We start from the raw sequence: 23,993 nt of genomic DNA, 5'->3' as shown, positions 1-23,993 counted from the left end.
AAATAATAAAGGCAAAAAATACAATTAATTAATTAATAAATAAAATTTGTTAATTAAAAAAAGTGTTAATGACTAAAATGACTAAAACTTTAAAATTAAAACTATAAAATATAAAAAAGAAATAAAAAAAATCTATATAATTGACATACATTTAAAAATATAATTTACCATAAAACAATATTATAAATATTTTTAAAATATAATTAAAAAAACTGACATTGGCTGATAACCATTATGGTGCTGATATACTAGCAACTACATCAATTATTAATAAAACTCAATATAAAACTATATAGACATATTTAAAAAAAAAAAAAAAAAAATTACACCTAATTCAAAATATTAAATTATAGCAGTATATTAACAATATTAAAATAACAAACTAAATTTAACATAGAAAATAATATAAATATGTTTTAAATATTATTAAAACACTGATAGTGGCTGATAATTTATTATAAAGTTACAAATTATTAAAGAATTCTAAAATAAAAAGACAATTACAGATTTTTTTTTTATTTTTGAATTTGTTTTTTTTTTTTTTTTTTACCTGAAAACAGGCTCAGACACATCCATAAAAAACTTATTAAACTAGAAAATATTTCATTATAATAAATATTACATTCTAAATATTTTAAATATAATTTAAACATAATAAATAAATAAATGTTTTGTGCACAGCATTACCCTGACATGCTTTAATGAGATTCACCACTGACTTTCTTCAATCTCATTTCGAAAAAGCAAAACAAATCTTGTTTTTTTTACTAAACGAGCCCTTTACAACCAGCCGTTTGTACCTTGGACAGCACTTCGTCGTGTACGATGGTGTTGGTGGTGAGCAGCACCAGGACGGTCTGCAGTAGTTTGAGCTCCTCCAGTCCGTTCTCCATCAGCTGCCACAGCATGTTAATGATGTTCCCGGCCGCCGCCTGCAAACACACTCATTAACTCATCTAAACGAGCCATTGATCCGTCACTCTCACCGCTGAGACTCTCAATTCTTTACTATGCGTTCATAACCCTCACAAATAAGTACAGTGCTGGTATCAGCTGGGCCTTTGATACACACAACGCTCCATTTATGTGCTAATGCTTTGACTGGATACACAGCTGAGCTTCCTGGTTGAATCGCTCACCTCAGACACGACTTCATGTGACATGAGTCTCTGAATGGCTGCGAGACACAGCTGGGTGATTTTGGGTTCTTTGGTTCCGCAGCCCATGAGGAACGGCTGGACCACCTCCGAACTATTCTCCTTCAGCGCTGATGGGAAATCAACACGATAGCGTTTATTTAACGCCACATTGGTCACATCACACCGTTACCTCAGCATCACACGCTCTTACCTGCCAGGATGTCTGTGTTTCTTGCAGCGATGGTTTTGATCTTGACGATGCCAGACTCTGCGGCCTAAAGACAGACAACAAACTCACGTTAGATTCTTTGTGGGAAGAAATGGAAACAAAACTGACTTAGAAATAGACATTCAAGTGTGTTATGACTAATAACCAGTAAATGGTTGATGCTATAAATACATACAACTAAAAACAGAAGGAAGTCAAAACTGTGTAAAACAAAAACACAAAGGTGCGACTCGTAAATACAAAGTTACACAAAGTCAGTTTTCATAAACAGGCTTGGAAACAGCTTTTAATAAAAATATTTTTTACTATATTAAACATTATACATATTTTTAAAATGTGATTAAAACACTGATATTGGCTCATAACCATTATGGTGCTGCTATACAAGCAATTAAATAAACTAATAATAAAACTCAAAAACTATATAGTCAAAAAAAAACAAAAAACATAAATATAACAAAAACACAACCACACTAAAATTAAAACTATTAAATCTAAAAATAAATAAATAAAACAATTATACAAATTTCACCTCATTCAAAAGTGTTAAATTATGCTAATATATCAATGATATTAAAATAACAAAAATATTTTTTTAACATATAAAATTAGAAAAAAAAAAATATTATAAAAACACTGATATTGGCTGATAACCATTATGGTGCTGATATACTAGCAATTAAATAAGCAAAAAAAAAAAACTTAATAAAAACTATATAGACAAATAAAAAAAATAAAATAAATAAAATTAATACTATAAAACCTAAAAATAAATGTAAAAAATGACACCTAATTTAAAATGTTAACAAAACCATACTAGTATATCAATGATATTAAAATAACAAAAATAGTATAAACATTTAATATAATTAAAACCCTGATATTAGCTGATAACCATTATGGTGCTAATATACTACCAATTAAATGAACTAATTACAAAACATAATAAAAACGATAATGGACAAATTTAAAAAAAACAAAAACAAATATAACAAAAACACAACAAAATTACTTAAACTTTAAAATTAAAACTATAAAATACACATAACAAATTTTTAACCTAATTTAAAATATTAACAACACTATATTAGTATATCAATGATAATGATAAATAACAAAAATAAATTTTTGGCATTTTAAAATTACAAATATTTTTAAAATATTATTAAAACATTGATATTGGCTGATAACCATTATGGTGCTGATAAACAAGCAATTATATAAACTAATAATAAAACTCAAAAACTATACAGACAAACAAACAAACAAAAAAAAAAACCCGTAAATATAACAAAAATATTAACAAAATATTAACAAAACCATACTAGTATATCAATGATATTAAAATAACAAAAAGTTTTTTTTAAACATATAAAATATTATAAATATTTTTAAATATAATTAAAACACTGATATTAGCTGATAACCATTGTGGTGCTAATATACTATCAATTAAATAACATAATAACAAAACTTAATAAAAAACTATTTAAAAACTATTTATTAGAAAACTTAATTAAAAAAAAAACTACATAGTCATGTAAAAAGTAATAAAAATGACAAAAACTGACTAACATTTTAAAATTAAAATGAAAACAGAAAATATAAAAATAAAATTTAATTCAAATATTAACAAAAACTATAATAGTATATCAGTGATATTAAAATAGCAAAAACAAACTGTTTGTATAATAAATGATAAATATTTTTTAAATATTATTAAAACATTTATACTGGCAGATAACAGTTATGGTGCCAATATACTACCAACTAAAACCAAAACAAACTTTACAGAAAAAACTATATAGTCATATAAGAAGAGGCACTAAAATGACAAAAACACAACAAAAATTACTAAAACTTTAAAATTAAAATTAAAACAGAAAATATAAAAATAAAATATGATTCAAAATATGATTCAAAAACTATTATGCATCAATGGTACTATCAAACAATAATAGAATATCAATAACATTAAAATAACAGAAAATATTTTTTTATTATAACATAACATATCCCTAATTTTTTTTTATTATTTTTTAGTATTAATAAAAAAGTAACTTTTAAACTTTTCATGATTTATTTAAATCCAGTTGAATAAAATTAAGTCCCTCCCTACATTAAAACATTGTCCCTACATTAAATATTTAGCTTCATTTGTAAATGTCACCTTACAGTAGTAAAACGTGCTGTGAATGCAGTTTCATGTTGGCTTCAAACCAAAAGCAAACACTTTAGGTTGTGGACTTTAACCTCAGATGAACAAAGAAAGAACACAACTCCAAATACAGCTGCAAGCAGTGATGACGGGCCCGAGCCGTCAGTGCAACCAACACGCCGGTAGAATCAGGAAAACGGTGCCCAGCGGGCAAATGCATTTACAGTAACCCTCTGGCAGTTTAGATTTGACGGTTACAGCAATGAAATATAATCAAATGTGTGAAACACACACACCCACCACCACCACCACCACACAGGATTAGAGTTAAAAAGATTCCTTATCCCATGGTCTGGTGGTCATCCCTGGTATTACAGTCTTCATCTGCCAGGTTATGACGTATGATAGTTTTAATGATTTTCGGGCTTCTGAGCAAGATAAAGTTTTGAAACTAACCATGTTTCCTAAGAATAACTTGCTCTTCATATGTAAAAAGTTTTGAAGAGTTAGGATCATGCATTTTAAAGATATAAGAAAATTACCATTATCTTTTTTACTGTTACTTACTTGCGTAAGGGGGTCATCGGATGCCCATTTTCCACAAGTTGATATGATTTTCAGGGTCTTAATGAAAAGTCTATAATGTACTTTGGTTAAAAATTCTCAATGGTTGTGTAAAACAACACCCTTTTTACCTTGTCAAAATCAGCTCTCATTTTGGTCGAGGCTGCTTTAAATGCAAATGCTCACCCCGCCCCTCTCTTCTCCCTGTGGAGTGACGAGCCTGTTTACTTTAGCCGCATTTAGCCGCTAAATTTGCTAACTAGCACATTATTAGGAAAGGCGATCGCAAAGATTCATAAAAAAAAACCTTATGCTCACTTCTGCTGTAAGTGAAGCTGGATCATGAATGATTCGTGCGAACATAGACGGATATATGTAGATCGGGAGGCGCATTCCCTTCACAAACAAACGTAATCCACTGCATCTTCAGCGGCTCAGATGTCGGGAGTAAATGACGACCACTATGTTCATTATTACATCCAGCAACTCAACACCTCAATCGCTCAATCGGAGATATTCTTGTCTAACTTACATCCCTGCTCCGGCATCGAAACAAAGAGGGCGGACTGTTACAGCTGATCTGAGGTAAGACGCTCATGTCAATCAGCTACCGTGGGAGCGGCCTCTGTGGGTGTTTATGTATACATTAATGTTCAAACAACATGTAAAAGTGAACTTAGCATCCGATGACCCCTTTAATAAATCGGCATATAAACACCATTCAAAATATCCAAAATCCACTTGCAAGTTAGAATCTTCAGTACGTTGGCATCATGTTGACAAAGTTTGGTTTAAATTGGATGTTTTTTGTAGTCGTAATATTCATTAATTCAGTTTTATTTTTCCAAACATCCACATTCAAAATAGCAGACTTCCTGATGGTCGCAGCTAATGAGCGTAAATTAGAAAGTTGTCCGGCTTGATGAGAACAATATATGTACCGAGTTTGGTGTCTGTAGCTACAACTAACCCCCCACTTTTGACGAAAAGTGGGGCTCATTTATGAGATTCTCATCAGCCGTGTTTTGACATTATTCTGATGAAATTAAGATGCTGAAATTAAAGAATTTTGAAAATGACACATTTCTTGCTGCCAGTTGGTGGCGCTATAACTTTGACTCCTAATCGTCACATCTATGCGATCGGATACATACAGTGAACAAACTGCTGATGTTTGATCAAAATCAGACAATGTGTGCAACAGTTATTAGACACTTCCTGTTTTTTAATTCTCGCCATAACTTTGTTGCCCTAACTAAACAGTTTTTCCAAATCTTAGAGTATCCAGAATCCTTGTGTGTAAATGTGAAGCGTTTCAGAGCGAACGTGTCAGTGCCGAGCCGTGCTGCCCACTGAGACTCGCAGGCCACAATGACTCTTTTCTCCCATAACAGCAGGGAAACCCTTCAGAAAACACACACAAACACACTGCGCTATCTGTTCGGCTGGCTGATTCCATCACGGCCTCTCTCCAGTTCTCCTTGTCACATCTGATCATCTGTCTCTCTCGACTCCTCACGCACTCCGCCGAGATCCACGGGCTGTTAAAGACAGCGAGACGCTAGAATAAAACACACACACAGCTGTCTGTCCTCTCTGGAGGGCACGCTTTTGACAGATCTGTGTCCTCGTCTGAGGAGGTGAAGTGTATGATGCTTTCTTGGCTCAGGGTGATGCGTTCTGCAAGAGAAAAGCTACGTCTGATGTCTCGCAACAGATCTCGCATCTCAACGCTTCGATTTCACACTGCTGTTTTCCAGTTTATCTGCCGTAGGAATGATTATATCTAAACACACACAAACAAAAATGTTGAAAAAGAACATCAAAGATGCCATATTCCATATTTTTGTAAGATTCTTGCAACAAAAATGTATCCTCTTTTATCTTTAGAATTAAACTAGCTGTTTAGATCCAGGTTGTTTTTTTTACTAAAAAATAAAAAATAAAATAAAATATTGCAAAATGTACCTCAAAGATGCTATACTCTATATTTTTGTAGTATTTATTTATTTATTTATTTCCTAAATTTCCCCTCTTTTGCCTTTAGAATGAAACTGTTTAGATCCAGGTTATAATTGTTAACTAAAATTAAAACTATAAAAACATATATATAATAAAAACCAAATAAAACCACAAAAAAATAAAATAAAAATATACAAACTTTTTTTTTTTTTTTTTTCAGTGAGCTGCCAAAGCAACATTTTTAATTTTCCTTCAGTTTAAGTTGAAGTAATAATTAATGCTAAAATAAACTTCTAAGTCCACTAACATTTAACTAGCTTTTTAGATCAGGGTTATTATTTTGAATTATTTATTATTTTTTTTCCTGAAGTGCACTAACATTTGTCAAAGTTTCTTGCAACTTAATTTAGTCATATTTAACTTTTTCCTTGATATTTTTTTTCTTCTTTTTAACTCTTAGAATTAAACTAGCTGTTTAGATCAGGGTTATTATTGTTAATTAAAACTAAAACTACAAATAAAACCCTAAATTTAAAAATTACCCTAAAATTCATTACCTGAAATAAAACAAAAAATTTAAATCTTAAACTTGTTTTAAGCTAGTTGCTCAATAACATTTTTCGTTTTCGTTGAAGTACTAAAATTACTAAAACTAAATAAACTTCAGTTTAAGACTGTTGTTTTTATCTGTATTTTATCTGCTATGAACTAGGAATGATTTTATCTAAAAGCCAAAAAATAAAAAAAATAAATAAAAATATTAAAAATGTACCTCAAAGATGCTACATTCTATATTTTTGTAGTATTTATTTATTTATTTTTCCCTAAAGTCCAATTTACTGCCAAAGCTACATTTCTCATTTTCATTTAGTTTTAGTTGAAGTAATAGTTAATGCTAAATAAACTTCTAACTAAGTCCACTAACATTTGCCAAAGTTCCTTGCAACAAAAATCATCATATTTAGGGTTATTATTAACTACAACTAAAACTACAAATAAAACCCTAAAAAAAAAAAAAAAAAGTAAATTTTCACTACTTGAAATAAAACAAACATGAACTAAAAATGCAAGTTAGTTGCTAAATAACATTTTCATTTAGTTTAACTAAATAAACTTCAATTTCAGACTGTTGTTTTCCAGTTTATCCACCATCAACTACAGGAATGATTTCATACAAACACAAAAAGAATCAGAATTTGTTGAAAATTAACCTCAAAGATGCCATATTATATATTTTTTGCAGTATTTATACACTTTTTCCTGAAGTCCACTAACATTTGTCAAAGTTTCTTGCAACAAAATTAGTCATATTTTAATTTGTCCTTGATATTTTTTTCTTCATTTTGACTCTCAGAATTAAACTGTTTACATCAGGGCTATTATTGTTAACTATAATTAAAACTACAAATAAAACCCCTAAAAAAATGTCACTACTTGAAATAAAGCAAACATTAGCTGAAATAAAACAAAACATAAAAAACTTAAACTTGTTTTATTTTAGCTAGATGCTTAATAAAATGTTTAATTTTCATTTAGTTTAAGTTGAAGTACTAAAATAACTAAAATTAAATAAACTTCAATTTCAGACTGTTGTTTTCCAGTTTATCCACCATCAACTACAGGAATGATTTTATCTAAAAGCAAAGAAAAAAAATGAAAATGAACCTCAAAGATACTATATTCTATATTTTTCTAGTATTTATTTATTTTATTTTTTTTCCTGATGTTCACTAACATTTGTCAAAGTTTCTTGCAACAAATTTCCCCTCTTTTACCTTTAGTTGTTTTCCAGTTTATCTGACATCAACTCCAATAATGATTCAATATTTATTTTTATATGCAGTATTTCTTCATTTTTTTCCTGAATTTTTGCCATTAACATTTGTCAAAGTTCCTTGCAACAAAAATAGCCATTTTTAATTTTTTCCTTTTTTTCTTCTCTCTGACCTTTAGGATTTTATTGTTGTTTTCATTAAGTTAAGGTACTAAAATAATTATATAATAATAAACTTAAACTAAAATAAAAAAATGTAACTTAAATAAACTTTAATTTCAGGCTGTTGTTTTTCAGTTTATCCACTATCAACTGCAAGAACTATTTTATTCAAATGCAAAAAAAAAAAAAAAAAAAAAGCATTTGTTGAAAACCTCAAAGATGCCATAATCAATATTTTATGCCATATTTATTAAGATTTGTCATAGTTTCTGGCAACAAAAATAGTCATATTTTCATTTTTCACTTGCCATTTTTTTCTTTCTGACCCTTAGAACTAAACTAGTTGTTTAGATGAGGGTTATTATTGCTAACTAAAACTAAAACTACAAATAAAACCATAAAACATCACTTTTATTACATGAAATAAAACAAACAATAACAAATAAACTAAAATACATAAAACGTAAACTTATTTTATTTTAGCTAGTGGCCAAAGAAACATGTCTCATTTTTGTTAAAGTACTAAAACTACAACTAAATACAAAAAATAACTGAAATAAATGAAAATATATATAAAAAAACTTATTTTATTTTAGAGAGTTGCCAAAGTAACATTTCTCATTATTGGTAACCAAAGTACTAAAATAACTACAACAAAATCTAAAAACAACATAAAAAATAATTACAAAAACATAACAAAATTACTAAAACTTCAAATGAAAACAGCCAATATAAAATATCTGAATAAATAATCTAAAATATTAACAGAAACAGTAACAGCACATCAAAGATACTAAAGTAACACTGTTATAGATTATTCTACATGTATTTTGCATATTCATATGACCTTTGTTGTGATTGGCTCACCTATTTCGCATGTGAAATTAGCAACAACATCCCCACTAAGTTGCTGAATATTGAATATTAAAATATTAAATAACAAAATTCTGGACACAAATCATTTTCCAAAACACTGCTCATTCTTTCTCCAAATTGTACATGAGATGTTTGTGAAAGATGCTGTTAATTAGCCTATAATCAAATTAGAAGACACAATGTGGCAAGACAAAAACAGCAACATCTGTTTTTCACCTCTTAAGCATCAAACCGATTCCTGACGGAAACTGATTCTCATGGTATTTAAAATAAAATAAGACGAACCCGAAGGCAAGAGCCTGTTTTTGGTTTGACCTTTCGCTGTTAACAAACTGTCATATTTTCAAATGTTTCATCTGAGCGACAGGAAGCTCGTTTAACCTTTTGACCCGTGTCGTTGCTTAGCAACAGTTAGTAACAGTGACTTATAAATTAAAGGGTCACAGGTTTGTTAACTTCACATGGATTTGAATTAATCTTCAAAAACCCAGCTGCCCTGCCAACTTATAGAGCAGAACCACAGGAACGGTAAGACTGAAAAACTTCTGCAAACGCAACAACAGCACTGTGGGGAACCTACAGTAATGACAGCCAGTATTAAACTATGGTATTTAGATATATACACTACCAGTCAAAAGTTTTTTAAGTTTCTTCTGCTCACCAAGCCTGCATTTATTTGATTCAAAGTACAGCAAAAACAGTAAAATTTTGAAATGTACTATTTAAAATAACTGTTTTTTATTTGAATATATTTTAAAATGTAATTTATTCCTGTGATTTCAAAGCTGAATTTTTAACATCATTACTCCAGTCACATGATCCTTGAGAAATCATTCTAATATTCTGATTTGCGGCTCAAAAAACACATTTCATTATAATTGATGTTGAAAACAGATGAGTAGAATTTTTTCAGGTTTCTTCAAGGAATAGAACGTTACATTTTAAAATATATTCAAATGGAAAACAATTATTTTAAATAGTAAAAATATTTCAAATGTTTACTGTTTTTGCTGTACTGTTTGCTTTACTATCGTAACTCATAAAAAAAGTATCACTGTATTACCATATTTTTGAACATGTACCATGTAAATACTACAGTATATTGTATAGTATATTAATGTGGTAACCATTCATTGCAATGGTACACTGCCAGTCAAAAGTTTTTGAAGAGTAATAATAAGTTTAATAATTAAAAAAAAAAGTATTTTCTGCTCACCAAGCCTGCATTTATTTGATCCAAATTAGAGCAAAACTGTCAAATTTTGAAATGTTTTTACTATTTAAAATAGCTGTTTTCCATTTGAATATATTTTAAAATGTAACTTTCTTTTCACTGAAAAAAACCTGAAACAATTCTACTCAGTTGTTTTCAACATAATAATAATAATAATAATATTAAATGTTTTTTGAGCAGCAAATCAGAATATTAGAATGTTTTCTGAAGGATCATGTGACTGGAGTAATGATGCTAAAAATTCATCATTGAAATCACAGGAATAAATAACATTTTAAAATATATTCAAATAGAACGCAGTTATTTTAAATAGCAAAAATATTTCACCATTTTTGCTGTACTTTGGATCAAATAAATGCAGGTTTGGTGAGCAGAAGAGACTTTTTTTAAATTATTAAAAAATATTATTGTTCAAAAACTTTTGACTGGTAGTGTACCATGAGACTGAATGATTACCACATTCATATACCATACAATATACTGTAGTATTTACATGGTACATGTTCAAAAACATGGTAATATAATAGTACTTTTTTATAAGTTAAAAGTCTAAAGTCAACATTTTACAACTCATAATATAAAATTCTATTGGAAAGTCATCTATATTATTATTATTTCATTTAATTAGGGCTGTCAAATGATTAATCGCGATTAATCGCAAAATAAGAGTTTGCCTAATACCCGTGTGTGTACTGTGTGTAATTATTATGTATATATAAATACAAACACATTCACCATTCATGTATATATTTAAGAAATAGTTACAGTTGTATTTATTATAATTTTAATATTATATATAAATAAAAAATGTACATAACATATTTCTCTTAAATATATACATTAATTTGTGTGTTTATATATACAAAATAATTACACACAGTACACACGCTTATATCAGCCAAACTCCAACTTTTATTTTGTATGCGATTAATTGAGATTAATCGCTTGACAGCCCTAAATTTAACTATTAAATATTGATATAATTAAATTGACATTATTTTCAATAAATATTAATATTATTATAATTATAATAATAATAATAATATTAATGTAAAACTATTAATGTAAAAAAATGATAGTACTTTTTTTTTTAAATTAAATTGATACTAAACATAATTGTATTGAAATACTCAAAATTTTATTAAAAGAAAAATCTTAGGTGCATTAAAGTGTACTTTAAAAAAAACCAAACAAATTCTTTTGCTTTTTGTGATTAATTAAGCAACAAAGACTTTTTTTTTTTTTTTTTATTACAATTGACTGGAAATTCATGAAAAATGAAATCCATTAAAACAGCAGTTCATGGCTACAAAACTTTTTATCTGAGACAAAACAATAAGCCGCATTCATTAGATGCAATTAATTTATAAATTGCGTAATTCTTACTTAAACAGTGACAATTAATAAAATTTGACAAAATAAAAATTTTGCAAACAATTTATTTGTATTCAATAAAAAAAATTGTACAATTAAATTTAGTAAAAAAAATCTAATTATTAAAATAATTAATAAAAAAAAAAAAATATATATATATATATATATATATATATATATATATATATTAAAAGTTAGATTTACTTGAGAAACAAAATATGGATAGATCATGGTTAAAAATCTTAAATATAAGTGTATTTTATATAAACGTTTCCTACATTTGATTGACTTGTTTTAATGACAAACACTTTAAGTGTAACTAAGTTTATTTCCTGTTTTCTAACAGCCATTTAATAAAGTAAGGTATGTAAAATGAAGGAAGTTTCTCTTTATCTCTGCATCATTATTCAGCAAACATTATTCAGCAATAGTCTAACATACAGATGACAGAAGCTGCATTTCCTTTCCAGTGAATGCAGTCCACAAAAATGAGGAGTTTTCTCTGGTAAGCAAATTAATGCTGCGCTGCCAATCGAGAGGCCGTAAAAACATTCACGTGGAGAACTCAGAGCAGTGAAACCACAAAACCATGTTCCGCTATACGCCCTCAGACGTGTCAAGCGCTGAGTGAAAGCTAACTAGACAGACGCTTTCTTTCAGTCTAACACAGCTTTCAGACTGGGACAGATTTGACATCTCGAGCAGTTTTGGTGTTGTCTTATACGTTTTAAACTAGCAGTCTGGTGCCTTCACACCTGCTTAGAGGTTTCCTTCTCCCAAAGAGGAAAGTGTGGAGCAGTGGGCCGTGCCACGTAAACTGCTGTCCGCAGCATAATTCTCAGCACAGCATTAGTTACATGCTGAGATGTGCTTTATAACAGAGCGAAACGTCATCAGATTAAATGTGGATCATGAATACAGTCGCCTAAGGGAGGGACGGATGGAAATTCATGCATTTAAAAGTCATCTGCTATAAAATAATAAAACAGAGACTCAAAAAGTTAGCTCTTATAGTGTCTGTGTACAACTTACAAAATGCAAGTCAAGGTCATATTGCACCCCAAAAAGAAATAGGAAATTACATTTTCATTTTTAATTTAATTTTTAATATAATATAATATAATATAATATAATATAATATTAACATAATATTAATATAATATAATGTAATGTAACATAATATAATAAGGTCTGTCAAACGATTAATCGTGATTAATCGAGTACAAAATAAAAGTTTGAGTTTGCCTAAAATATGTGTGTGTACTGTGTAATTACTATGTATATATAAATACAAACACATTCATGTATACATTTAAGAAATATTTACAAGTATATGTATTCATTATAATTTTATATAATTTATAATATATATAATATATAATATATAATATATATATATATATATATATATATATATATATATATATATATATATATATATATATATAAATCAAAATATTTCACAAATAAATAACATTTTTCTCTTAAATATATACATTAACTTGTGTGTATTTATATATACATAATAATTACATACAGCACACACACATATTAGGCACTCCAATTTTTATTTTGTATGCGATTAATCGTGATTGATAATTTGACAGCCCTAAATATAATATAATATAATATAATATAATATAATATAATATAATATAATATAATATAATAATATAATAATAATAATAATAATATAATAATAATAATAATATATATATATATATATATATATTTTTTTTTTTTTTTTTTTTTTTTTTTTTTTTGGCTGCATTTATTTAATCCAAAGTACAGCAAACCAGTAAAGTTTTGTGTGTTATTCCTGTTATTCAAAGCTGATTTTTTAGCATCGTTACTTCCACATGATCCTTCAGAAATCATTCTAATATTCTGATTTGCTGCTTAAAAAACATTTATTATTATTATTATTATGATGATGATGATGAAAACAACTGAGTTTCAGGTTTCTTTGATGAATAGAAAGTTTAGAAGAACAGCATTTATCTGAAATAAAAATCTTTTGCAGCATTATGTTACAAAAGCTTTTTATTTTAGATAAATGCTGATCTTTGGATCTTTCTATTCATCAAAGAATCCTGAAAAAAATTAACTCAACTGTTTTAAATATTGATAATAATAATAATAATAATAATAATAATAATAATAGTAATAATAATAATAATAAATGTTACTTGAACACACAAATCACAATATTTCTGAAGGATCATGTGACTGGAGTAATGATGCAGCAAATTTCTGCTTTTGCTGTACTTTGGATCAAATAAATACAGGCTTGGTGAGCAGAAGAGACTCCTGAAAAAACATTGAAAATCTTACTGTTCAAAAACTCTTGACTGGTAGTGTATAAAACTAAGACCATTGCATAAAAAAATAACACACCAGTAATAAACGCAATCATATTATGCAATAAAAAAGTCAAATTAGCTCTCTGTCGAGTGTTTGAGCCGTTCAGAAAACCACTTAAACAGCTCAAATCATCGCATGATTCATTCACTCACACCTGGATAAATCAGTGACATAAGTCTGCATTCAGATGCTCAATGAGTCTCTGAATGGACAATAACAATGACATAATCAATGACATAACGTGTCTTTCTGACACGTCACACAGATTTAGGGAGTGTCTAAGACACACATTATTACAATAAAATGAAACCAATACTGAACCAATACCCTAATTATAACATTATATATAAAGCTGTATTAAAAAATATTCAAAGTATATTAAGCTATATTATATCTAAATTACAGCGCCCGGGGAGCAAATAAAGTTCATAAAGTCCAGGCAAGCACTAAAGTGTCAATCTACAGATACCTGACATATATATATATATATATATATATATATATATATATATATCTGTCTTTCTTAATAATATTTTTATATTTAGCAGAGGAATATATATTGGTAAATTTGTATCTAATTTTTATTAAATAAACATTTTATTTTTTGTGTATATGTATGTATTTATTAGGTTTATTTATTTATATATTAGATTTATTTAATTTATTTAATTTGTGTTATTGTAACTAGTTATTTTTATGTAGAGTTAAAAGCAATCTAATTTTAATTTAATGAAAATGTCTAATTTTAATTTAAATACATTTTATTTAATCATATTTAATAAACATTTAATTTACCTAATTATACCATTATAATTCCCTAATTATGCCATTATATATTAGGATATATTATACACACACACACACACACACACACACACACATACATATATATATATATATATATATCTTCTTTTTATAAATATAAATATATATATATATATATATATATATATATATATATTTTTTATGTGTAGCAGTACATACTGGCAAATTTGTATCCATTTTTATTTATAAAAATTTATATAATTTTAAATTTAATTTATTTAATATTTAATTAACTGTGTTGAATTCCCTAACTATACCATTGCATATTGAGATATATATGAATTATTTATTTGCATGTCTGCCTTTCTCAATACTGTGACTTTTTTTATATATATATATATATATTTTTTTTTTTATTTGTAGCAGAGGAATAGATATTGGCCAATTTGTAGCTAATTTAGATTTAGATAAAAATATATAATTTTAATATTTAATTAACATTGTACTGAATTCCCTAATTATACCATTACATATTAAGATATATTAGATATACATTATTTATTTTTCAAAAAACTACTTTCATGTGTAGCAGTGGGATATATATTGGCAACTCGCATCTAATTTTAGTTTAAAACATTTTATAATTTTAATGTAATTTTATGTCATATTTAATTAGCAATTTAATTCAGTAATTACATCATTAAATATTACATATACTATATACAAATTACTCGCATTTCAACCATTTTTCATGTGTATATTTGTACATTGTGTCAAGTCAAGCCCTTAACTGTCAATGACAGTTACCACGACGTGCAAACATCAAATATGCATATACACACAGATACATGTATACACATCTAGATATAAGCGTATTAGGTATGCATATACACACACATGTACGTGCTGAGTGTATATATTACGTGTCCACACATATAAATGTGTATGTACCTCTTTGACTGGAGGAAATTTCTTCTTGCACTCCATGGACAGAGAGCGCAGATCCGCCTGCATGTTCTCCAGGAGTTTCTTCACCGCTTCGGGACTGCTGGTCGACATCTTCACACTCATTCAACACTAAGTCAACTCTAACGAATGATTAATAAATCAATTAAACCGACCGGTATGTTTCGGCTCCAGCGCGAGACACATAAATAACCGTCGGTGCTGCACACACATCAATAAATGTGTCCGTCTTCAGCCGCGAACGCTGCTGTGTGTCACACACGCGATCATAATCATGCTGATCGTTACGGTCGAGAGGATCTTTATGACAAATATGATCTATAAGCGCGCTTCTCGCCTGAGTTTCATGATTTTTTCTTCATTCCTGGATCCCATAATGCCTGTGCGGAAAATGACACGTCACGTCAGGCGTCACTTCCGTAAACACTGACCGGATCCGCAGCGAGGGAGGGGCTATGGCGCCCCCGCGAGGCGCTCAGCGGCGCTGCAGTGATTTTATTGGCTGCTGGACGCCAAAGGTCTGGGGAAAGTGACCAATGAATAGAGACATCGATTTATTTAATGCGTTCTCTCCGATAGAAAATTTCACAAAAACAAAATATTAAGAAATACGTGATATTTTATTGTATTTTTTTTATTTTAAATTGTTTTTGAAGTCCGTACAATTAAAAAAAAAAAAAATAAATCACATTATTTGCCTGTTTTGCTGTTGATATTTTGTTATAATACCCTCTATATATTGTTTTTGCTCCTTGAAAGAGTTCCATTATAAGGACAATAAATATTGTAAAATAAATAAATAAATAAAAAGTAATATGAACAGAAATGCGTTAATCTGAGATAGTCTTACTGGAGAAATGCTTTTACATTTAGATTTAAAATGACTTGAGATTAGTAAAAATAAATATAAAAATTGTCAAATATTCACAAGAAATACAATCCAAGAAATCCAAGAAATCTTACAATAATATAAAATAAATGAAAAGCAGAGACAAGTTTATTTTGCAATTAATTTTATGTAACAGTACATTACATTGTTTATCTAATTTACTGCTGATGTTTTATCCATGCATATATATATATATATATATATATATATATATATATATATATATATATAAATAAATGTAAATAAATGTAAATAAAGTTTCAACTTGAAAAAAAATGATTTTATTAGTATGCATGTGCTTGCATTTTGCAATTAATTTCATGCATCAGTAAATTACATACATTTATTACTGATTTTTTATCCTCTTATTTATTTATTTTTGGCTGTAAAGAAATGCAAATAAAGTTTCAGTTTGAGAAACAAATGCTTTTATTAATATGCATGTGCTTGCATTTTGTAATTAATTTCTGCAATTTACCTAATTTATTGCTGTTTTATTCTTTTATGTTTTTTATTATTATTATTTTATTTTATTATTTTTTTTTTTTTTTGGCTGTAAATAAATGTAAATAAAATTTCAGTTTGAGAAAAAAATGCTTTTATTAATATGCATGTGCTTGCATTTTGCAATTAATTTCATGCATTTTACCTATTTTATTGCTGTTTTATTCTTTCATGTTTTTATTTATTTATTTATTTATTTTGGCTGTAAATAAATGTAAATAAAGTTTCATTTTGAGAAACAAATGCTTTTATTAATATGCATGTGCTTGCATTTTGCAATTAATTTCATGCAATTTACCTAATTTATTGCTGTTTTATTCTTTTATGTTTTTATTTATTTATTTTTTGGCTGTAAATAAATGTAAATAAAGTTTCAACTTGAGAAAAAAAATGCTTTTATTAGTATGCATGTGCTTGCATTTTGCAATTAATTTCATGCATCAGTAAATTACATAAATGTATTACTGATGTTTAATGCTCTAATTAATTATTTATTTTTGGCTGTAAATAAATGCAAATAAAGTTTCAGTTTGAAAAACAAATGCTTTCATTAATATGCATGTGCTTGCATTTTGCAATCAGTTTCATGCAACAGTAAACTACATTAATTTATTGCTGATGTTTTATCCTCTTATGTTTTTTTTTTTTGGCTCTAAATAAATGCAAATAAAGTTTCAATTTAAGGAAAAATGCTTCTATTAAAATGCATGTGCTTGCATTTTGCAATTAATTTCATGCATCAGTAAATTACATAAATATATTACTGATGTTTTATCCTCTTATTTATTTATTTATTTATTTATTTTTGGCTGTAAAGAAATGTAAATAAAGTTTCAGTTTGAGAAACAAATGCTTTTATTAATATGCATGTACTTGCATTTTGCAATTAATTTCATGCAATTTACCTAATTTATTGCTGTTTCATTCTTTTATGTTTTTATTTATTTATTTTTTGGCTGTAAATAAATGTAAATAAAGTTTCAACGAGAAAAAAAATGTTTTTATTAATATGCATGTGCTTGCATTTTGCAATCAGTTTCATGCAACAGTAAATTACATTAATTTATTTAATTTCACTTAATTGAAATTAATTAATTTCAATTTCAGGAAAAACGCTTCTATTAAAACGCATATGCTTGCAAGTGCTGTAATGTCCTCATCAGAGATACTGCATGCATTTCCATTTCAGTTTATTCATTTAGCAGATTCTTTGTCAAGTATTCAAAGGTTTTAGTACAAGAAATCTTACACTTACATAAAATTACAAAAAATATTGAAGCTTAGGCCTATGTTGCAACTAATTAAAAGTGTTAAAATGAAAGTGTTCGTGTCTAATTACAAATGCAGGATTTAATGAATTCCTCAAGCTTGTGCATAATAGCTGTTCCTTTTATTGATGTAATGTACATGAGTAAAAGCATATCTGGCTCGAATGTAACACATTTACAAAGTTGTAAACCCCAATCACCCGTTCTGTACAGGTTATATACACAAAGACTGCTGGTAGTCTGCTTTCACAGGACACTTCCAACACTTCATATACAACATGAACCAGTGAAAACAAGGAAAAAAGAAATCTGATTGGTCCTCAATATGCAATCTGATTGATTTGTGCAGATGTTAAAAATTTCATACATTTATCACATTTGTTAAACAGTAGATTCTACATGACAAACGTACGCCGCTTTAATAAAGTCTCACAATAAAAATACAAAATCATGAGATACAATGATTTATATCCTAAAACATTCTTAAGCAAGTGCACAAAAATGATGCTTGACCTTGTCTAACACTGTAAATTGTTTCACATCACCTCAAAACAGTACCATAGTATTCCTCCTGATTCCTGCATGTAGAGTCTAAAACCTTCATAAGCATTTATAACTCATGCAAAACGGCTCTAAGTATAAAACCCCACAAGCTTCGCTGTATTTATGATGCACATCCACATGGATTCTAAAAACACACTAATTTGCTTCCTTAGAAAGCAGGTGCATTGACTGCTTGAACTGAAACAGTCCTAAAAGATACTCCAGTTTGTTTCCAACATCCATTTTGACTGTGTTCCACTCTGCCACCTGCTGGCAAAGGGTTTGACGGGAAAAATAATTAACCTAAAAATATTAATTATTATTTGATGATTCACGTCATTCCAAACTCGTTTTACTTTTTTACACATGGAATCAGAAAAAAAAAATTAAAACGAAATAAAATCAAATAAAAAATATTAGGATTATCTGTTTCAGCGATCGAACCACTATCAAATCAAAGAAGGCGGGGCTTACCGTTCACAGAAACCGAAAAAAAAATTAAGTTGGTCTAAGGGCGCTCGTCAATGTCAAAATGTTTGTGATGGCCAATCAAATCAAAGAAGGCGGGGCTTACCGTTCACAGAAACCGAAAAAAAAATTAAGTTGGTCTAAGGGCGCTCGTCAATGTCAAAATGTTTGTGATGGCCAATCAAATCAAAGAAGGCGGGGCTTACCGTTCACAGAAACCGAAAAAAAATGAAGGTGGTCTAACGGTGCTCGTCAATGTCAAAATGTTCGCGATGGCCAATCAAATCAAAGAAGGCGGGGCTTACCGTTCACAGAAACCCCCCCAAAAATAAGAGTGGTCTAACGGCGCTCGTCAATGTCAAAATGTTCGCAATGGCCAATCAAATCAAAGAAGGCGGGGCTTACCGTTCACAGAAACTGAAAAAAAATGAAGGTGGTCTAACTGTGCTCGTCAATGTCAAAATGTTTGCGATGGCCAATCAAATCAAAGAAGGCGGGGCTTACCGTTCACAGAAACCGAAAAAAATTAAGGTGGTCTAACGGCGCTCATCAATGTCAAAATGTTTGCGATGGCCAATCAAATCAAAGAAGGCGGGGCTTACCGTTCACAGAAACCCCCCAAAAACTAAGAGTGGTCTAACGGCGCTCATCAATGTCAAAATGTTTGCGATGGCCAATCAAATCAAAGAAGGCGGGGCTTACCCCCCCAAAAATAAGTTCAATGTCAAAATGTTCGCGATGGCCAATCAAATCAAAGAAGGCGGGGCTTACCGAAACCCCCAAAAACTAAGAGTGGTCTAACGGCGCTCGTCAATGTCAAAATGTTTGCGATGGCCAATCAAATCAAAGAAGGCGGGGCTTACCGTTCACAGAAACCCCCCAAAAACTAAGAGTGGTCTAACGGCGCTCATCAATGTCAAAATGTTTGCGATGGCCAATCAAATCAAAGAAGGCGGGGCTTACCGTTCACAGAAACCCCCCAAAAACTAAGAGTGGTCTAACGGCGCTCGTCAATGTCAAAATGTTTGCGATGGCCAATCAAATCAAAGAAGGCGGGGCTTACCGTTCACAGAAGCAGAACATGAATTCCCGCGCAGCGCTTCTTTTTAACGGCCAACGATCATGAGGTAAGATGTAAGAAGTTAAACATTAAAATGTCAACTGACAAAATGACAACTATTTAATAACAGAAATGTAAGTAATATCCAGCGATCATGCACAATATTCTGTTTGTTGTCAAATTCGACCGTTTTGAATTAAAAATAGCCTATAATTTATGTATATAATTTGTGTAGATAATGTGCTTCGTAATTTAATGTGAGAGACAGATGTAACTTCAATAGATAAGACATAATATTAAGACTGAATGCCCATTTTTTAAAATAAAAACATGGTAATAATTTGGAAAACAGTTCAAATGATTACTTTAAAAGTACAATAGGTTCTTGTTCTTTTCTGTTTATTTTTTGTTATTCCCTTTAAATCTTTTAATATCTTTAAATAATTTATAACATCTCCTAATAAAAAAAGCATATTTTTTGTCCACCCTAATGTTTAAGACATGCTTAAGGCCTTGAAAACAATGTAAGATCTCCAAACTGTACTTACGCACACAATAAAATAACTGAGCGTTTTTTATGTTTTAAGTCAAGGAAATACAGGTATGGAATGAGGGTGATTAAATGATGAAAAACTACACTTGCAATCGAAATGATTCAACCTCCCAGAGACTGAGGTACTTTACAAATACAAGCTTTTCTGAAGATCCAGATCAATAACAGATCACTGGCATATTCAAAGTAATAAAGTCAATATATAATGTAATATTTTTGTGTTCTAGGATTTTTTTAAAACACAGCTTTGTCTCTATTTAACATTGCTGTTTTTTAGTCGTTTATTTGTCCGGTGGGGAACAAAATTGTCTTAAAACACAATTAAACCTTTGGAAACTCTATTAGAAAACAGAATTAGCTTGAGCTGTTACACATACATACAGTAACAGAGCTCTCACAAAAGCTATAGAGAAGAAATAATGTTATTACTTTAGAAAGTCTAAGGCTATATAAAGATTTCTAAGACATTAAACGTTCCTAGAGTCACAGTCGGCAGCCTTATTCGTTAGCTCAAAACGAGTTAAACCTTTGAGAGTGTTGAAGAAAAAGCACAATATCATAAAATGTTTGATCAGAACAACTGAGGAAAAACCTGCAACGTACAGCCAAAGACTTTTAAGATGACCCAATGCAAGGTGGAAAAACATTTCAATGCATAGTATAAGATGAGCACAAGACAAGCATGGATTTCATGTTAGGGCATCTTGCCAAATGCCACTCTTGACCAAGAAGAACATAAAACCTTGACTTGTTTTATGGAGTGATGTGACCAAACTGGAACTTTTTGGACCCGTGGATCAGCGTCTGGTGCAAAAAAGGCAAAACTTATGAGCTGAAGAACACCATCTCCATGGTGGTCCAGTCCTGTTTTGGGGTTGTTTTATTGTTGCATGAAGCTGTATGAAGGACATCATGGATTCTTTGAAGTATCAGGCCATTTTGGCAAGAATTGTGATGGCTTTGGTGCATCAGTGGACTTTCCTGCAGATCAATCATCCCAAAGTATACATCCAAATCTACTTATGCTTGGTTCAGGGATCAGTCGTAGAATGTTCTTGAGTGGCCTGTTCGGTCTCCAGATTTAATTCCCATTGAAAACATTTGGTTGAACTTGAAGAAAACAAAGTGAAAACCAAAGATTATCAGTGATCTGAAAGCTTTTTTAGGCGAGGAATGGGTCAAGATTGCAGTAGAGAGGTGACAGAAGCTTCTAAGCACTTCCAAGCAGCATTTATTGGTGGTTTTAAATAAACGATTCTGCACCAAACTTGACTTTTGGGGGTTGAATAATTTTGAACATGAACGTTTGGAGCCAATTTGATTTATTTTTTTTTCATTATTCATCAACTTACGTTCTCAGAATTACTCAAATGTGTATTGATAAACTTTCTCTAATAGTGTACTGATGCCTTTGTTGAATAGTTATCACAAAATTTTGTTCTCTGTCGCAAAATGTCTTGCAGGTCAAGGGGGTTGAATAATTTCAATTGCAACTGTACATTCGAGTGCGCTATTCCTTAATATCATTCCATAGTTAAACAGCTTTTGCAGATCCAACCCTTCACTCTGTCATTTTAAGATCCAGGAGGCTTTGGGTGCATTACAGAAAATCTTCCTGTTTCACTTCAACCTTTCTGAATCTACTGGTAACGCTCATATTTGGCCAGGTTTAGACTGTAGATGTTCAACTTTTGTGTCAATATTACTGAGAGCAGAATATTACATCCTAAAACCACAAAATGAAACCAATGAAAACAAAAATACTTAAATGAATCAAAGCATATTTAATTTGATTCATTTAAGGTAAATCACCCAAGGTGAAGAGGGTTAAAAACCCTAATACTGTATATCACTATACTTCCACAGTTAATTGATTACTTTAAGTTCCACTAACCTGAAACAAGATATTATGGAAAGCCAATCAGCCCAAAATCTCAATTACCCATAATGCATATCCAGTGAAATTTGTCATAAATTAGAAGTAACTTTTTAGTTAGTATCAAATATCTTGTTTTACTTTGCTAAGCGATTACATTGTGTTTCGACATTCTGCTGTCTATAATATTGACACTATCTTGCTTTTTGTGACCTCTGACCAACAAGAGCAAGTATGAAGCTCTTCAAATCCCCTCTCAAGAGAGGTGGAGCGTCATGCTTATTTGGCTGCCAGTACTGTGTGAGGTATCATGGGAAGGTTTAGAAGCACCACCCTCGGGGAAACATACAGTGGTCCGTCACGGGACAGCCGGGCTAACAGCGCGACTCCTTCTCGCTGACAGGGAAGTACCCGTCTTTGTTCGGGCCTCCTTGCTGGTGAAGAGTGTCGCCGTCGGCTGCAAAGATGGCCTGAAGTTTCTCCTGCTCTCGTCTGGTTTTGGGCAGGTCCGGCGAGGGAGTGATGAGCTCGTGGAAACGCTGAGGAGAACAAAGCAGAGAGGTACCATGCTAATGATAATAGTATGCATATATTTTCTCTATGCATTTGTTAAAATATGTACAGTAGTGTACAGCCATAGCACACTATATGGAGTACTTTATCCCAAATGCAATACAATGCACATGACTGTCATTTTTTATGTGAATAACACCAGATATAGTATAATATCTAACAGTGATTTTAACATTTCTTTCTTGATTCATTATTTGATCAGACTGCCAAAAGTAAAGACAATATTTCAGACAAAGGAAAATTGAAAAAAACAGTGTAAGATGGTCTAAACTAATTGTAAACTATATATATTTATTTCTATGCAAAAAGACGGCATGGTTTGCTGGTGGAACTGGCTTCTAAGCCTGACCAGCTGAATAATAATAATATAATAATTAATCAACCATAATATTTAATACAAAATAAGCTAATACTACTACCAATAATAATAGTAATATTTTAAATAAATATTTAAAATATTTAGTTGAGGTCAAAAGTTTACACCCCCCTTTCAGAGTTATTATAAATGTTAATTATTTTACCAAAATAAGAGGGATCATACAAAACGCATATTATTGTTTATTTAGTACTGACCTGAATAAGATATTTCACATAAAAGATGTTTACATATGGTCCACAAGAGAAAATAATTGCTGAAGTTTAGATACGCTTGATTCTTAATACTGTTGTTACCTGAATGATCCACAGCTGTG

General features: G+C 29.8%; 2 protein-coding genes and 1 long non-coding RNA gene across 4 annotated transcripts in view; 1 reads left to right on the top strand and 2 right to left on the bottom strand.

Moving 5' to 3' along the window:
- The window catches only part of mon2 (MON2 homolog, regulator of endosome-to-Golgi trafficking), a 50,844-nt gene extending 34,874 nt beyond the window's left edge, over positions 1-15,970 (bottom strand). For both annotated transcript variants that reach the window (XM_051099638.1, XM_051099639.1), the window contains exons 1-4: positions 15,553-15,970; positions 1,351-1,414; positions 1,140-1,267; positions 801-932 (exon numbers count right to left, since the gene is read on the bottom strand). In XM_051099638.1, the coding sequence (XP_050955595.1) occupies positions 801-932; positions 1,140-1,267; positions 1,351-1,414; positions 15,553-15,672 (444 nt within the window). In that variant the 5' untranslated portion in view covers positions 15,673-15,970. The remainder of the gene's footprint in view (positions 1-800; positions 933-1,139; positions 1,268-1,350; positions 1,415-15,552) is intronic.
- Positions 15,971-19,576: 3,606 nt separating this feature from the next.
- LOC127156683 (uncharacterized) lies at positions 19,577-19,855 on the top strand. The gene is made up of 2 exons (XR_007825771.1): positions 19,577-19,672; positions 19,771-19,855. It is a non-coding gene; the product is annotated as an uncharacterized LOC127156683 (long non-coding RNA).
- A 163-nt stretch (positions 19,856-20,018) lies between these two features.
- Positions 20,019-23,993, bottom strand: part of slc6a13 (solute carrier family 6 member 13) — a 33,233-nt gene continuing 29,258 nt past the window's right edge. The window contains exon 15 of the mRNA XM_051099644.1: positions 20,019-23,267. Within this exon, the coding sequence (XP_050955601.1) occupies positions 23,103-23,267 (165 nt within the window). The 3' untranslated portion in view covers positions 20,019-23,102. The remainder of the gene's footprint in view (positions 23,268-23,993) is intronic.

This window comes from Labeo rohita, chromosome 25 (assembly GCF_022985175.1).
Source record: "Labeo rohita strain BAU-BD-2019 chromosome 25, IGBB_LRoh.1.0, whole genome shotgun sequence".
NCBI lineage: Eukaryota > Metazoa > Chordata > Actinopteri > Cypriniformes > Cyprinidae > Labeo > Labeo rohita.
The sequence above is the reverse complement of the archived record's forward strand: the minus strand, read 5'-3'. Positions and strand labels throughout refer to the sequence as shown.